General features: G+C 36.2%; 5 protein-coding genes across 6 annotated transcripts; 2 read left to right on the top strand and 3 right to left on the bottom strand.

Annotated features, from left to right (window-relative positions):
* The first annotated feature begins 1,351 nt into the window (after positions 1 to 1,351).
* On the top strand, positions 1,352 to 3,179 carry LOC106335457 (two-component response regulator ARR6). The gene is made up of 5 exons (XM_013773980.1): positions 1,352 to 1,680; positions 1,768 to 1,844; positions 1,972 to 2,049; positions 2,154 to 2,224; positions 2,784 to 3,179. Exons 1-5 carry the CDS (start codon positions 1,530 to 1,532, stop codon positions 2,977 to 2,979), a joined length of 573 nt encoding a protein of 190 aa, XP_013629434.1. The 5' UTR covers positions 1,352 to 1,529; the 3' UTR covers positions 2,980 to 3,179.
* A 124-nt stretch (positions 3,180 to 3,303) lies between these two features.
* On the bottom strand, positions 3,304 to 4,978 carry LOC106335456. 2 transcript variants are annotated; one of them, XM_013773978.1, is made up of 4 exons: positions 4,719 to 4,978; positions 4,575 to 4,644; positions 3,648 to 4,458; positions 3,304 to 3,505 (listed from the first exon to the last, which is right to left on the bottom strand). In XM_013773978.1, the coding sequence occupies exons 1-4, from the start codon at positions 4,794 to 4,796 to the stop codon at positions 3,319 to 3,321; spliced, it is 1,146 nt and encodes a 381-aa protein (XP_013629432.1). In that variant the 5' UTR covers positions 4,797 to 4,978; the 3' UTR covers positions 3,304 to 3,318. The 2 variants fall into 2 exon arrangements, with proteins under 2 accessions (XP_013629432.1, XP_013629431.1); XM_013773977.1 differs by having other exon boundaries at positions 3,423 to 4,458.
* A 1,208-nt stretch (positions 4,979 to 6,186) lies between these two features.
* LOC106332375 lies at positions 6,187 to 7,300 on the bottom strand. The gene is made up of 3 exons (XM_013770843.1): positions 6,948 to 7,300; positions 6,633 to 6,766; positions 6,187 to 6,472 (listed from the first exon to the last, which is right to left on the bottom strand). Exons 1-3 carry the CDS (start codon positions 7,192 to 7,194, stop codon positions 6,371 to 6,373), a joined length of 483 nt encoding a protein of 160 aa, XP_013626297.1. The 5' UTR covers positions 7,195 to 7,300; the 3' UTR covers positions 6,187 to 6,370.
* A 1,277-nt stretch (positions 7,301 to 8,577) lies between these two features.
* LOC106335994 (nucleobase-ascorbate transporter 6) lies at positions 8,578 to 12,483 on the bottom strand. The gene is made up of 14 exons (XM_013774698.1): positions 12,190 to 12,483; positions 11,906 to 12,030; positions 11,410 to 11,507; positions 11,136 to 11,312; positions 10,944 to 11,044; positions 10,760 to 10,835; positions 10,614 to 10,673; positions 10,327 to 10,511; positions 10,072 to 10,168; positions 9,888 to 9,974; positions 9,747 to 9,805; positions 9,575 to 9,666; positions 9,238 to 9,476; positions 8,578 to 9,111 (listed from the first exon to the last, which is right to left on the bottom strand). Exons 2-14 carry the CDS (start codon positions 12,012 to 12,014, stop codon positions 8,893 to 8,895), a joined length of 1,599 nt encoding a protein of 532 aa, XP_013630152.1. The 5' UTR covers positions 12,015 to 12,030; positions 12,190 to 12,483; the 3' UTR covers positions 8,578 to 8,892.
* A 1,894-nt stretch (positions 12,484 to 14,377) lies between these two features.
* Positions 14,378 to 14,971, top strand: LOC106330544. Its single transcript, XM_013768994.1, has one exon. The coding sequence runs from the start codon at positions 14,378 to 14,380 to the stop codon at positions 14,969 to 14,971; it is 594 nt and encodes a 197-aa protein (XP_013624448.1).
* The last annotated feature ends 811 nt before the right edge of the window (positions 14,972 to 15,782 follow it).

Genomic DNA, 15,782 nt, shown 5'->3' with positions numbered 1-15,782 from the left:
TTAGGGCTAACCCTGTCACGTTGAGCCCATATTAACATCCCTAGTTTTTGGCGAGAAAACTCTACTTTAAGTTTTTTTTGATGAAAAACATTATTAAATATTGTATAATAGTTGTGTGAATCAAAATAAAAGGGTTAGAATTTAAACCCTGGTCCTATTAGGGCCAACCCTATTTAAACCCTGTTTAAAAAATGAGGGTTAGGGTTACAAATGGGTTTGCAGGGTTAGGGCTAACCCTGTCAGGTTGAGCCCATATTAACATCCCTAGTTATGAAAGATCATGGCAGCGAGAAACATGAATGGTCTAAGGTTACTATTGACATGTCTCTTCCTGATATGTTAAAGACTCTTGTAGCTGGTGTCACTCTTGATGGTGAGATTGTGATAATGCCTAAGACATTGGATTCTGCTCAAACGTTGTTATACGCATACTTTTACAACCCCAAGGAAAACAAGACTAGAAGAGTTGAGTTTGAAACCAACTTGAAGGGGGAACTAGAAGTTTGTATCTTTAGTGAGCCGGATCACATGGAAAATGCTACGTCCTTGCTCGGGAGCCAATCTAACAGGAAGAAGACGAAGAAGAAGAAGAAGAAGAAGAAGAAGAAATCAGCGACCACCACTGTTTTCTCTTATAACAAAATATTTTTGTGTCCCAAAAAACTATTAGTTATAGTTTTTTTATGCGTCGCTCTCGTTCTAGCGACAACATTCCGAACATGGCTTATATCTTTGGTGGACTCGTTCCACTACTAGTTTTTTTCTCTCTTTTTTTATAACAGTTTTTTTCTTTCTTCTAAAGCTCAATATAAAATTATCTTTCTTGGTTGGATTCTTTGGTTATTATCCCGTTTGAGTATCAATAAAAAGTGTTTGCATGACTAGAGAGGGTCACAAAACTTTGAAGGTTCTTTTCAAGTTTAGGATATAGCACTCGTATACAGCAACGATAGTTATGTTATTCTGGAAGATGGATAAACAAGAGTAGCTTAAGATTACACTTGTCATGCCCGCTCTAACTGTTAAATACACGTATCATTGGTCTCAGTCTTAACTCTTAATGGTGAGATTGTGATGATGCACAAGAGATAAGATTCTACTGATCAATGGTTGTAACTTGTAAGGATACTATTATGATCCAAAGGCACCCAAAACTAATAAAAGAGTTGAATATGAAAGCACGGGGAAGTGATAGATCCAATGATATCACGTGGGTCGGTTATAACTTTGCACCGATGCCAGACCGATCGGTTTGATTATATTAATTTTCGATTTTCCACCGATGTATTTTTTTATATATATTTATATAAAAAACAAATAAAGATTTTGAAAGCAAGTTGACAAAATCTAAAAGATATGCAAAATCTCTCGATTTTATATGTTCCCTCTTTATTTTCTGTCAACTTTTGAATATATATACATCTCATAACGTCCATTGTTTCAAACATCATATTCTTCCGTATCATCCAACTTTGAGTATAACATTTTGCTCTTTCTCTCTATTTCTCTTAAAGATCCAATAATATCACATGGCTGAGGTTATGCTACCGATGAAAATGGAGATGGCTAACGATCCTTCCAAGTTTACATCACCTGATCTTCTTCATGTTCTCGCCGTCGACGACAGTCACGTTGATCGGAAATTCATAGAACGCTTGCTCAAAGTCTCTTCCTGTAAAGGTAATTAATTATTTTTTGAAAAACAATACCTCGTTATTATTTTCAATCTTGAAATCTTATGGATATGTTGTTTGTGTTTTGGTTCAGTTACTGTTGTTGATAGTGCGACAAGAGCTCTGCAATACCTTGGACTAGACGTAAACGAGAAACCCATCGGTTGTAAGGTAAATAATCAGTTTTTACCCGATATACTTTTTTGTTCTATTTCGTGAGAACGTTTTTGATATGACATTAAGCTCTCACACCAAATTGTTAACGGTGATTTGTTATGTTTTTTGGTCGATTTTTCAGGATTTGAAAGTTAATTTGATCATGACGGATTACTCTATGCCCGGAATGACTGGATATGAACTCTTGAAGAAGATCAAAGTAAGTAAACCTCTTTAAGAAATTACTATGCAATCTGATGATTTTGTTCAACAGTTAGTTAAATCTAAATATTTATGCTAATCTAATCTGTATTTTTTTCACAGGAATCGTCAGCTTTCAGAGATGTGCCTGTGGTGGTTATGTCATCTGAGAACATTTTGCCTCGTATTGATAGGTATATTTTCATGCTGTTCCTTACATGTACATCATCTAGTCAAAAAGTTATTAGTTAAGTTGAGAAGTCTTGAATGATGTTTATGATACATTTAATTTTAACCACAATATATTAGATAGATCATCATGTTATTTGATTAGTTTTAAAACCAGCCATCAGTGGTGGTGATTGCATAATTATTCAAATGTGAGATTTGGTGATATGTCATGGGTCCCAAGATGATTTTTATGTTTCTAAATCTTTTACTTTCGAGATTTGATTCTGTTTCTGGTGATTGTGATATTGTACAATAAAAAATAGTTGGGAATTGTTTGCCTAATCTTTGGTAGGTATTGTGAAAGCCACCTCACATGCTTTTCTCTGGACCAAATTAAATAAAAAGAATAATATATTTTTTCTATAGAATTATAAAATGGCCAACTCAATATATGATTTGGCCATGTTATAGTGTTTGCTACATACACAACAAAACAGGCCTGCACAGAAATTTATTGATCCAGAAAATTAATAAACTTTATTGAAATTGTACTAAAGTTCTAATTTTTTTTTATATATGCAGATGTCTTGAAGAAGGGGCTGAAGATTTCTTACTGAAGCCGGTAAAACTCTCGGATGTAAGAAGAATAAGAGATTCTCTGATTAAAGTTGAAGATTTATCTTTCACAAAGAGTATTAACAAGAGAGAGCTAGAAACAGAGAATGTCTACTCGTTGGACTCATCTGTTCCCTTGCAGCTCAAACGCACAAAGATCTGAGCTTTACCAAGCAGACTCCCATGACATGATCTTTAAAAAGCTTAATCACCTATACAATTTTCCACCCCCTGGTGTCTTTTTTTTTTGCCGAGTAAAAAACTCAGTGTTGACAGAGAAACAGGGCTTATTCATATGACTATGTTAGCAATGTAAATGGTAGAGATAAACCACAAAACTATTATATTATTATTCATTAGAGATGTCATGTGTTTTTTCTTACAAGAGATTGTAAGCTGGTTATATGAAAGTTGGCAAATCATAAAATAATCAGAAATTTCAAAATAATAATGTGAAAGACGATGAATTACGCTCTCAAGAAACAAATAATGGGAACTGATCTCAGATGATTGTAAAAAGCAAAGCTCTGGTAATGAGTAACTTGGGTATTATAACTCTATAACAACATAATAACTCTAGACCTTTAATGGTAATATCATCACATGAATCGTTGCAGACCAAAACAAGCATTATTGAAACTCTATATTTGAATTTTCTGTACCACCTTTTTATGTATTCACACACCACACTACATCACCATCACCACAGTGTTCCATGACAAAGAAAACAAAGATCAAAGTTCTCGAGTGCCAAAAGCAAGAATGCGGGGATGAAACACAGAGAAACAACAAGGGTTTGTCAAAACCACACCTTTCATTTTTTTTCAAAACCTGCAAAACATGCTAGAAGAACGAGCCAACCGAATAGTGAAACCACCACCTTGAACACTAGTCTCAGCCTTGATGGCATTCTGTTCTTCATATGGTTTCCTGCACCCTGGACAACGCCCATCTCCATCGCAAATAGTCTTGTGGCAGAAGAGACAGAGCCTGAACCCGCAAGGACATGGAAGGAAACTCGAATCCGTCAAGTCCAAGTCTTCATAGCAGATGGGACATGAAGACGGAATCGAGACAGCGCTATAACGCTTGTCCAAATCCGGAAAACTAAGCTGCTTCCCTAGATTAGGTAGCCCCTGAGGGCGAAGGTTATCGTCAGGCCTCCAAGCTCGATTGCTCTTTTGCTTCCTTGATGGCATTCTCAAACATTCATGCTCTGCATCTCTGTTGACCGAATCATCCGCATTAGAAACTGACTGTCCAACACTCTCTTTCTCCTTGACAGGCTCATGGAGGAGATTCTCTTCCTCAGCAGCTAATGCATCAGCAAGAGCTTCCCAATCATCCACACACTCTTCACCATCATTACGATCTGCATTATCCTCTTCAGTTATGTTACCAGAGCAAAAGTCACTGCTGGTACTACTACTCCCACTGAAGTTAGTGCTTATATCAGTGCCTGCCATGGAGCTGTTTGAAGGCGACTCCATAAAGCTCTCATTACCAACATCAACATTCCCACCGTTGTTATCCTCTTCTCTACGCAGCCCATCTGGATTCTCCACTGGCTTATCTCTCTGATCAGGCTTTTCACTGCGATTGACACTCTTCTCCTCCTTACACACCTTATTGGTCACCGCAACTAATAGTGAAAACCAAAACCCATAATCAAACATATTAACCAAACGACAAAAGGCAACAACTTTAGTCTTTAGGAGACAAGACACAATTGAAAAGATGAAGGCTTTACAATGATACCTTGAGAAAGCCATTGCTCGCGGCGGAGACCGAGCTTGTTCTGCTTCATCTTAGCCGCCGACTTATTGTTCTGCCAAAAAAGCCAATCAATTTATTTCATTGAAAAGAGATGAGATTTAAGGAGATTCGAACAGAAAGCTTTACCCTCTTCTTCTTCTTTGCGAAATCCCTCGCGCTTGGAGCTGATGTAGCAGAAGCGTTGGTGATCGAATCTGAAATCATGGTTTCGGAGCTGATAGAGAAAACAGAGTGAAGCAATTGAATAATTGGAAATGAAGATGTAAGATGAAGATTCACAAAAACCCTAATTAGATTGGTCGCTTGAGGTTTGAGGCTCGAGAGAGAGAGAGAGTTCAGATTTTTTTTTATCTCTTAATTAAATTAATTAATTAAATCAACGAAATGTATGAAGAAAAGAAAAACAGAGATAATATAAAAGGATAACAACGGAAACTCCTCTTCTCCGTTCAGACATTTCTTCGATACGATAATGACCATATTACCCCTAGTTTTGACATTAGTAGTTGTGATCTCCTTTGTAAGTCGGTGAATCCGCACGTGTGAGTGAGATAAACTATGTGGTGGTTTAAAGAAGAACCATGGGAAAGTAAATATCTTATTATTACCTTTCTCACAAGATCTTTGATGATGTTTTTGTGCGCGGTGTTGGCCTATACACAATCGCAAACTTGTGGATGATGTTTTACTCTCCTATGATTATTTCTTTTTCATACAAAGATTTTATGTTCAGTACACAGTTTTTTTCAACAAATATACAGTGTGTTAGTTTTTATCGCTCTATTTATAATCATTCTCGAATTTTCGATTTTTGGCAATATCATTGATGATTCATGTAATATAGCTAGTCAAACTCCAAAACAATTAAAATTCTTAAACATTGTTAAGTTGAATAATTCTTATACGTTGGATATTTAATTGTAGTAAATTAATTAAATGTTTTTAGTCAATATATCCTGGTTTGTCAACACGTATATGATATATAATATGTAGAAAATGTTATAAATTTGGTAAATGGTTTAATTTTTTTAAATCTGTTGTAAGACAATAAATCCAAAATCTTCATATTTTAGGACGTGACTAGTAACCATTATAAGAACAATAGAAATGGATAAGAAAAATAATGAATATGAATAAAATTTTATGAATAACGAAGAATGATAGTTCTTTATCAAAATTAATGAGAAATTAATTCGTTCTATAATTTTTTTACAAATAAAAAAATGAAGATGAATGAAAAAAAAAAATTATTTCTCGTAAATGATAAAAAATTTAAAAAATATTAAAGAACATAAGATGAATAAAAAGAAAAACTTATTCCTCATAAATAATAAAAAATTTAAGGAATATTAAATAACATAGCATTACTCATCCTCCTCGTTTCTTTGGTTACCGATCATTGTTTTGTGGAAATGGTCTGTCATCTAGTCGCATCAAGAGAGACGCGAGTCGCGACTATTTAAGTCTTGAGTGAGATGATAATAAAAGTATAAAACCAAGGTATGTGTATGAGACGCCGCATTTAACTTTTAAAATTGCGAAAAATATATCATCACCATCTAAAATATAGAAATGAAAAAAAAAATGTTATATCTTCGTCGATTAATACTAATTTATTAGTAAGTTAAAACAAATACACAAGAGCTTCATCTGCCACAATCAAAAGGGTTTTCTTTTCTTCCTTTAATTACAATTTGATTGGGAAAAACAACAACAGAAAGATAAATCAAATGATCCAAAACTCAAATGAAAAAAAGAGTAAAATATGAATTAAAGTTTTAGCTTGTAGATTCTGATATGCTTTGAAGAGAAGGCTGCCAAGCTCTAACTTTGTTGGTAGCTCCTGTCTTTATCACTCTCTGTTTTTCATTCATCCTTCTCTGTTAATTAAACATTAATCTAATTAATATGCTTTCACGAATCAATTTCAAAGTTCTTAAAATTCGTATTTCGTTCTATTTAGCATATACAATTACTGTTTGTTAGAATTAGAGAAGTAAAACTAATACAGATCAATTATGGTTATATGTATATATGTACCTGAGAGTCTTTGTCAAAAGCAGATTCAGATCTTAGGATTAGTGGGTTAATCTCCTCCTCTTCTGCAACAGAAAACTCTCCATGGATCTTCTTCATCTTTTCAAATTTCTTGGCTCTTAATCCTTTCATCACCTCTATAAATAAATAAAAAGACACACAAAATGATTTACATAAATAAAACTTCATCTATTAGGCAAGCGTGAAGCTCAAGAAACAAATTGGAGAAACCCCTAAAACCTAGAGTTTGTCTTTCTTGAATTCAAAAACCATCCACGTTATGTGCTATTTTGCATGAGATTGAGTGAGTAATATTACCTTCGGAAGAGATGAGTCTATACACATGGCCGAGCAAGAGATTATCCGAAGGACGGAGCAGTTTGATTCGGGTGACGCGGAGAGAGCCACCGTTAGGTACGGAGGAGGAGATGAGGAGAGCAACGTGGTGGCCGGGATGAGACTTAATCACCTCGCTTGCGCTCACTGTACAGTAAAATCTCTCCGACTTGCCGTGCGGTCGTTCTAAGACCGCCGTTGCCGTCTCCACTGCCTGACAGTTCCCCATTTCACGGCGGAGAAAAGTAGGAGATAAGAGGAGTGAGAGTAAGCGTAGGTGGGAGGTCTATATTTGGTAGAATATAGCTTCTTACTTTATAACCAAGGACCATTTTATTTTAGATCAAATTTTCACATTTCTTTATATATAACCTTTCATAATTTATTCTCTTGTACCTAATTTTAATATATATATTCGATCAGAGGTTTACAATTAAATAAACACTACAAGGGAGATAAACGCGTCCGTTTAATACCGCTAGGCGCTAGCTATATAATTGAATACATAAATTTAATACTAGTGAAGTAATAAGAGTTAAACTAAATAAGAGATGGAATAATCATCGCCATTGCTCAACTTTTATTTTATTTTTCAATGTTTTGGATTGTCCGTACAAAGCCAAGTGCTTGCTTGGCTGGAATCTTTCATGGAAAGTAGATTCTCTATGAATGTTAATTCAATCTTTAAGCCTTTGATACTTTGAACCTATTAACCATTTTGATTCTTGTATATGCTAATGCTAACATTTTGCTTAAGTTCACCCTAATTAATCAAATATATATCGGTATATATAATAGAAAAAGCAGCTTAATCTAGATATGCCGAGTAAATTGTGTGTCATGCACTAGATTTAAAAGAAATAATTAAATCCCAAATTTAGTTAATCAATAGTTCTATACTTTTTTAATTACTGTATGCAATTCTTACAATTTGAATGCGAAGATGTTATATCCTCAGAATAATAATGAAATACGTATATGACAAAGCAACTTTATAAATCTTGGTATTTTTTAAGCAACGATGAGTGTTTTAGTGAAAATTAAATAAAGAAATGACAACCAAAAATGAAGTAATAATACGCCCTCGTGCAATCAACCTTATTCACATGCTTACTGTACACTTTATCTCGATCTCCTGAAAGACAGTGTCGTATTAAGCGTTAATAATTGTGTACACTTAGTTAATTACGTAATGAGTTCGATCAGCCTTATAAAACAAAGCGATATTAACGTTTGCTTGACCATTAAATAAGATGACAAGCGAAAGTTGCCCTAATGTCTCTTTCGAGTGTATTTTATTGCAGATAGACCAAAAACCTCACGCAAGAGTGAAAGGCCATTCTCTCGTATATGACCATTTTCTTTAAAACGTATATCATTATGACCAATTGAGTAAAGAAAAAGTTGTTAAAGAAAAAAGCCAATTAATTAACTATAGATGTTTTAGTCATACGTTTAGTGGTTTCTTTTCTAGAAGTGATCTAAAAATAACATATACCTTAATTTTTTTTAAACAATATATGTATACGTTAATTCAATTTTTGATTGAATATCATCCAATCAAAATTATATATCAAGGTGAACATTTAAATTGAGTAAGAAGAGAGGCAAAATCAAACTAAAAACTTATTTAGAATCTAATCAAAATAACAAAGCTGTGTACCCTCGGATTTACAAAGATTAAACGCATTAAGGGAGAGATAGTAAGCAACAATACAACTGAAGATTCTTGAGATTCATGATCATTCTTGTAAACAAGACTATAAAATGTGAAAGATATTTAAAAAGGTTTCCGAAGTTGTGAACGGAACAGAACAAAAGAACCAAGACACAGAGGTCGTCTAGAAGCTCTCAAGGCAACAATGGCCAAACTCCTGAGTTTTCACCATTTTCTTTCTTTTTCTTTGCTTCTTCTCTCTCTTCTCTTCTAGACAGAAGGGAAATACTTGTTGAGGTTGAAAGGAAGAGAGTAGAACTCTTCACTTCTTGTGTCACCTTTGAAAGATCTAAACTTGTCCCACCAATGCTTTCCTCTGTCTTTCCTTATCGATGAATCTTTCTTGTGCAGTGTGTTGTCCAAGAAGAAGGCGACCATGCCAGCAACAAAAGGTTCAGATGAGAACGGGACATTCACCATATCGTTGAACTGTCACCGTAGGAGAATAAGAGTTTCATTAGCTCAGACCATGCATGCTCTAGCCACTCTACCAAAGTCCTGTTTCTACTGAAAGACAGAAAAGATAAGAAAAATAGGGAGTTGGTTACTACATACCCAACGACCGCCTGTGTGGACTGGACCATAGCCTTTGATTGCAGTGTACTCATTGAAGTATTGAGGGATTGACAAGCCCAGAAAGACAGAGAAGCCTAAGATGAACTTAGTCCTGAAGCTGTTTAAGTTGCAGAACTGAAGAAAACTCAAACCTCCAGCTCCTACGTAGGCAAAGAAGAGACAGTACAAAGCAGCAATAATGGGTGCAGGGATTGACGCAAACACAGCTCCGAATTTTCCTGCATTAACAGGATAGATCTCATCAGTACAGATATAAATTTTCAAACAAAAACTTTTTCTTCAACCACTTGAACTTAGATTTGACCTTATAACTTACCGAGAATAGAGAAAAAGATCATGAAGCCTGCAGCTATCTGGACAACCCTTCTACTACCAACTCTTGTCAAGGCTAATAGTCCTGCATTTTCTCTTCACAATAGAAAGAGAAAAGAAACTTCATACCAAACTATCCGGAGAAGTAATCAAATCAGAACATGAATCATGCTTACATAGAGACAGAGGAACCAGCACCAGTACCAAACAACCCCGATATCAGAATGGCGACTCCCTGATCCACAAAACAAGCCATAATCAGCCTCAAAATCAATATTTACCCCACAACATTGTAAGCTCAGGTGTGGTTAAGTTACCTGCCAGCCAACACCACGGCTGAGAATAGAAGGTGGCAACATCGTTGCACTTGCATATCTTGAGACAGCGATAAAACCACCGGTTGACTTTAATGGTTAGCCATACACATGAGAAACAAGAAGACAGAATGAATAAACAGAGCATAATCAATTTATTTAAAATGTGAAGCATATAGTGACATACCTCAACTAGAGCAACAAAGGAAGCCATCATCATTGCAAAAGCTTCTCCAGCATCAAACGAAGGAGCACCCCACTGGAAAGGCCATGGAACTCTTATCCTGTAAAAAGGGAAAAAACTTAACTAATTTAACAACAGGTCCAATGAAGATTACTATTTAATCATATTCTATCTTCTGATTATTCATGCTCTTTTCTTCTGCTTAAACAGCAAACGTTATTCTAGAAGCTGCAGCCACATATAGTTGTAACCAATTACCATGGGGCAGCACCAACGAGGCCAGCACGATCAGTCCGGCAACTTGTTTGTGTAGTAGGTGCAGCACCATTGTATGCCCCACCAACTGTAAGAAGGTGAGCATAGATCCATACAATCACCACCGCGAATATTACAGCAAACCGGTCAAACACATTTTTCCCTGATTTGATCACATGAGGCAGATACTGCAACATGAAACATCAGAATATGAAATCAGGTAACCATACACAAATCTAAACCTTATTTTGGAAGCTAGATACATTTATAGTGTTTAGTTACAATATTACCTGTGAAACAAATACTAGGATAAGAAGCTCAGGCAGCCCAATCTCTATGCATTTAGCAACCTGAAATTAAAAGGGAAGTTAACAAAGTGGAAGCAAGAAAAGGAGTTTTTGGTCTCTGCTTGTAAGTGTCCTTAGAGTAGACTTACCCCAGGGAAACCAAACTCGTATAGCCCAAATCCAACGAGACCCACAAGTGGAACAGCTGAAATAGGACTTAAGAACCTGATAATGAAATACAAAAGGATTGTAATAACGAAGTTGCGTCTGGAGTATCTAATACTGTGCAAGGGAAAGACGAATGTTTGAGACTACTTCCTGCTCCAGACTAACCTAACAACATTACGCCAGAGACCACTGAAACCAAGAATCATCTGTAGGGTTGAAGCAACAATCAATGCGCCTTGGGTTGCTCGCATAATCCTCTCAAAGCGCTGCAAAAAAAAACAATTGAAACGTGATTAATTAATAGCACCAACAAAGAGTCACATAAGAAGCAATCAAAATGAGAAGTCATCATCATACATCTATAGGGTTGGAGGTATCACTGAATCTGCCAGAGAGGATGATGGAAATTGTGGTCGGCACAAAAGTGTAAGATGCTCCAATGACAGCAGGCAGCCTGGTGCCGAAGAGTGTTTGGAGCAATGTGTTGATGCCGGCAACAAAGAGAATAGTCTGGACCACCTTTGCCTTCTCTTCCTGAAATCAGAGCAAAGATTATTTCAGTCAATGACAAACATTATAATTCATCTTCCTATTTATTAAAAGATAAAACAACTCAGTGAAGTGGGCTTACATAACCACCACCCATCTGGGGAACAAGAGCAGTGGGTATGAGAACAGTAGTGCCGAGCATGACAAGGTAATGCTGAAAGCCAAGGAGAATAGCTTCAGCTGAAACACAAGCATAGGAAGAGATATGTAAGCCCAAAATAGCTACACAAGACTAGTATTGCTGGTGGAGAACATTTTCTTGTGAAAACAGTTACGATTTGGGGTTATAATAGTGGTCGTTCAACATTCCAAGGTGGAGCTAGGCTATAGTAACAACAAACCAAATCACATCCAGAGAGAAGCAGACAAAAAAAACCACAAATCTGGCGATAGATTCAACAAATCAGGCAAAAAACACACAAGTCAAGAGAATAACCGTCTCCTGCTTAAAAGCAAAATTAGGAAACTAAATCTGACGAAAATCAAAGAGCTCTAAAACAAGAAGACACTTATTAGGTCGAGAAGAACAAATCCGAATAAAGCAAAACAAATCTAGAAGAAGAGGTAAGGTAACTGACGCCAAGGAGGGGGACTGGTGATGCAGAAAGAGATGTTTGGAAGCTGATCTTTAGGAGGATGTGGTTGAGGTTCGTCTGCTTTCGGTGCTGGAGCTCCACCTCCCGCCATAGCTCTCTTTATCTCTCTGTGAATAACAAAACAGTTTGAACAAATGAAGAAAACTTAAAAAGGCCCCAGATCGGGGAATCTAGTAGTGAAATGAGGTGCAATGTGTAAGCTAAAGCACAAATCAGTGAAAAAAAAGTTAGACAAATCGGGGAGAGAGCGAGCGTTGAGAACTCACATCAGTGGCAGCTTCTGGGAGAAGAAGACGACGAAGAACAGAGAGGAAAACAGCTAGCGAGCGAAATAGAGAGAGAGAGTGTGTGTGTGTGTGAGTGATAGGTTTAGGGTACAAAAGGTAAAGCCACACATACAGAGACACAGAGAGAGAGAAAGGAGGGGAAGGGGGGAAAGCAGCTTTGTTTGTTTTATCTTTTTTTCTGCAAAACTCGAGGTGAAAATAAAAATACTACATTTTGGAGTTATGCAATATGGACAAATAGTTGTTGTTTAGCAATTACTACTACTAATCATCTTCGTAACGCACTGAATGAAAACAGTTTTTCAAATCAGATAAATAGTTTTTCTTCCAAATTAATTCTACTAGGTAGATCGCTATTCTAATAGTAAGTTAATAACCACTACATTCCTAACAAATTGATTGATTAATACATAGATAAAGAGCTGGAGAGAGAGAGGTGAAAGGGATTTGAACTAAAGGAAGCGACGAGACGAATCTTTCCTTTTATTATTTCTTCATTAAAGGGTGTCTTTTTCTCACTATTTATAAAAGTTTTAACCCCATTTCTACATGTTTGAATTTTTTTTTGTCAAATTGAAGCTAAATAGTTTTCATAATTCTCTTATTGAATTTTGCCAAACCATCATTCTTGCATCCCTTTCTATAAACAGTTTTCTAAATTATCGGGTTGGTAATAAGAGAAAAAACAAAAGTATAATCTGGGAAACTTTTCCTCTCCATAATAGTTGATTACTGGTGATGGATTATGTACGATGTGTTCGACTTTTAAAACTCCGGTGGTGCAGGGTCGGCCTTCAAATTTAGAGGGATGTGACAATATCTTATGTAAAAAAATTTTATCAGTTAAGACCTAAAAATTATTTTTTGGGGCTTATGTGTATATAATTTTTTTCAAGAATTTTCGAGACCTGTTGTAAGTGTTTCACATGGCATTGCTCAAGGCCGACCCTCTTTCAGTGCTATCATTCTTTTTGTTCATGTTGAAAAATGTATGCAGTAAAAACATAGTTTTGCTTCAAACTGTTTGTCTAAAATTGTATGTACCATCAGAGTTATATTTGTTTTGATCACTAACTAGATTTTTCTAGTTGGTTTTTAATATGCCCAGATAATTTTTGATTAAATTTATAGAAACTAAGTGGATGCAATAGATATCAGTTATAAATGAATGTGAAAGAACTCAACAACTTCTCTCTAGAAATTTTCTCTCGAGTTTTAGTTTCTCTTTTGTGGTTTTCTCAACCAAAAAGAATTTCAGTCTTTAATCTTTTATGTGTTTCTTCGATTAAACCGCTTTATACTCTTCATCTTCCTTCTATTCCCGCTTTAATCTCATTATATCTTTTGAAATGGATAGAGTGATGCTCTCTTTGTCTCTCAAAGATGACGATGATAGCCTTTTCAATCTTCCGGATCTTCCTAAGTATTACGCATCTGAAAAGAATGCATGCAGCATTATCAGTCGTCTTCTCAACCCAGAACTTCAGAGAATCTCTAAACTGATCTATGATCTACCGAGAAAATGACAAAAATCTAATCGAGTCCGTGGATTTGTTTTAACAAAAGAAAGATTCCAGTTTGTGTTTAATCATGAGCATGATCTTCAAGAAATTCTAGATAAAGGCATGCAAACCTTTGACGATTAGGGTCTGGCTATTCAGTGATTGATCGAGAAGCCTCCTCCGGGTTACCTTGAATATGTGTCAATCTGGGTCAGGATCAGTAACATTCCAGTCAATCACTATACCAAGAGAGCTATCTTTGATCTCGGCGATCTCGTTAGCCATGTAGAAGGAGTGGCTTTCGATCCAGAAAAATCACAAAGTCAAGACTATGCCAGGGTCAAGATCCGCTTTAATGTCTCCAAACCATTGAAGAAATCAAGAGTTTTTAATCTTCCGGGTGGTAGTCAGACCACAATTTATTACTACTATGAAAAAGTGCAGAAACGTTGTTACCATTGTTAAAGATTGACGCATGCAAAATAGCGATGTCCTTTTCTGGAACATGGACAAAGCTCAAATGTTCGCTCTTCTAGTTTCGATGTTTATAGAACCCCCTCAGGTTCTATCTGAGAATGAACCTCTGTTTGGTGTCGTAAAAGAAGATCAAAGGAATCAATCATATTTCTTGTCGGCCTATAATTTCTCTTGAGATTCTAGAAGACATGTGTGGCTATCTTCTCGCCTCAAGTAATGAAGACAGACAAGTTCATGAACAAAGGGTAATCTCCTCTGGTAAAGAAGTAGAACAGAATCCCATCACCCAGAAGTCAGTTCTTCAACTCATTCTACCTCATGTCTTTACTAAAGATTTGAATAAAGGAAAAGGTCTAGTCTTTAGTTACGATAAAGGCGATCTGGCGCTACAGTCTCACTTCTCCAGTTCTCACCCTAAGCTCATGGCATCAGCAATATCAGCAGGACAGTCAATGATCAACCCAACTACAAACGTGTTTTGTCGACTGACTTTGCAAGTTCATGAAAGCTCTATGGTTCAACAATCAAGCTATCCTTTAATCTTCTCATCTAAGGCAACAACGACTCAAACAAAAAGTAAAAGGACGCCAGGAAGATATATGAAGACTACTAAACCACTGAAGAACACTCAAGAAGTATCAGAATCCCTTGGAATACAAGCTCGTCCTAAAGGGAGTGTGAAGAAAAAGAGAAAGGCTGAAGGTGATTTGGCGGGTGCATCCAAGGCTACTAAGAGCAATGCATCAATGATGGTCCCACATGAGAGACCGTCCAACGCTTAATATAAGTATCATCAGTTGGAACTGTCGGGGAGTGAGGTGTCCTCAAGAACTGATAGTTCAAAGGCTCATGGAATTGTGACGTACGTACTTCCCTGAGTTTTTTTTTCTTATGGAAACTATGAATCAACGGAATACTCTAGTAGATATCAAAGTTTAGCTAGGATATGATCAGTTGTACACTGTAGACCCTGTAAATACAGCTGGTGGTCTTGCTTTTTTTGAAAAAAACAGTGTAGATGTTCATATCTTGTATGCAAACAATAATATTTTGGATGTACAAATATTATATGACGATAAGCAGTTATATTTGTCATGTGTTTATGGGAATCCTATTATTAGTCTTCGTCACATTGTCTGGGAACATATAACACGCTTTGGTGTCAATCGTAAGAGTAGTTGGTGTGTTTTTGGAGACTTCAATGTATTTTAAATAACTCGGAGAAGACCAGTGGCCCTCGCAGAAGTGATAACTCTTTCCTGCCTTTTGCTTCCATGATAGACTCTTGTGATATGATTGAACTTCTAGGTATAGGAAACCGTCTTGCTTGGGGAGGTAAAAGGAGAAATCTTTGGATCCAAAGTAAGCTTGATAGAGCTTTTGGTAACAAAGAGTGGTTTAAACAATTCCCTGCATCTAATCAAGCCTTTCTAATCATCGGCCGGTGGTGATTAAACTTATGTCATCTCAAGATTCTTATGGTGGTTCCTTTCGTTTTGATAAGAGAATGTTTCATAAGCCTCTGGTTAAATAAGCTATTCAGATGGCTTGAAACTCGCTTGATTATCATGTATCTTCTTCAGTTTCTTCTCG

This window comes from Brassica oleracea, chromosome C3 (genome assembly GCF_000695525.1).
Source record: "Brassica oleracea var. oleracea cultivar TO1000 chromosome C3, BOL, whole genome shotgun sequence".
Classification (NCBI taxonomy): domain Eukaryota; kingdom Viridiplantae; phylum Streptophyta; class Magnoliopsida; order Brassicales; family Brassicaceae; genus Brassica; species Brassica oleracea.
The sequence above is the reverse complement of the archived record's forward strand: the minus strand, read 5'-3'. Positions and strand labels throughout refer to the sequence as shown.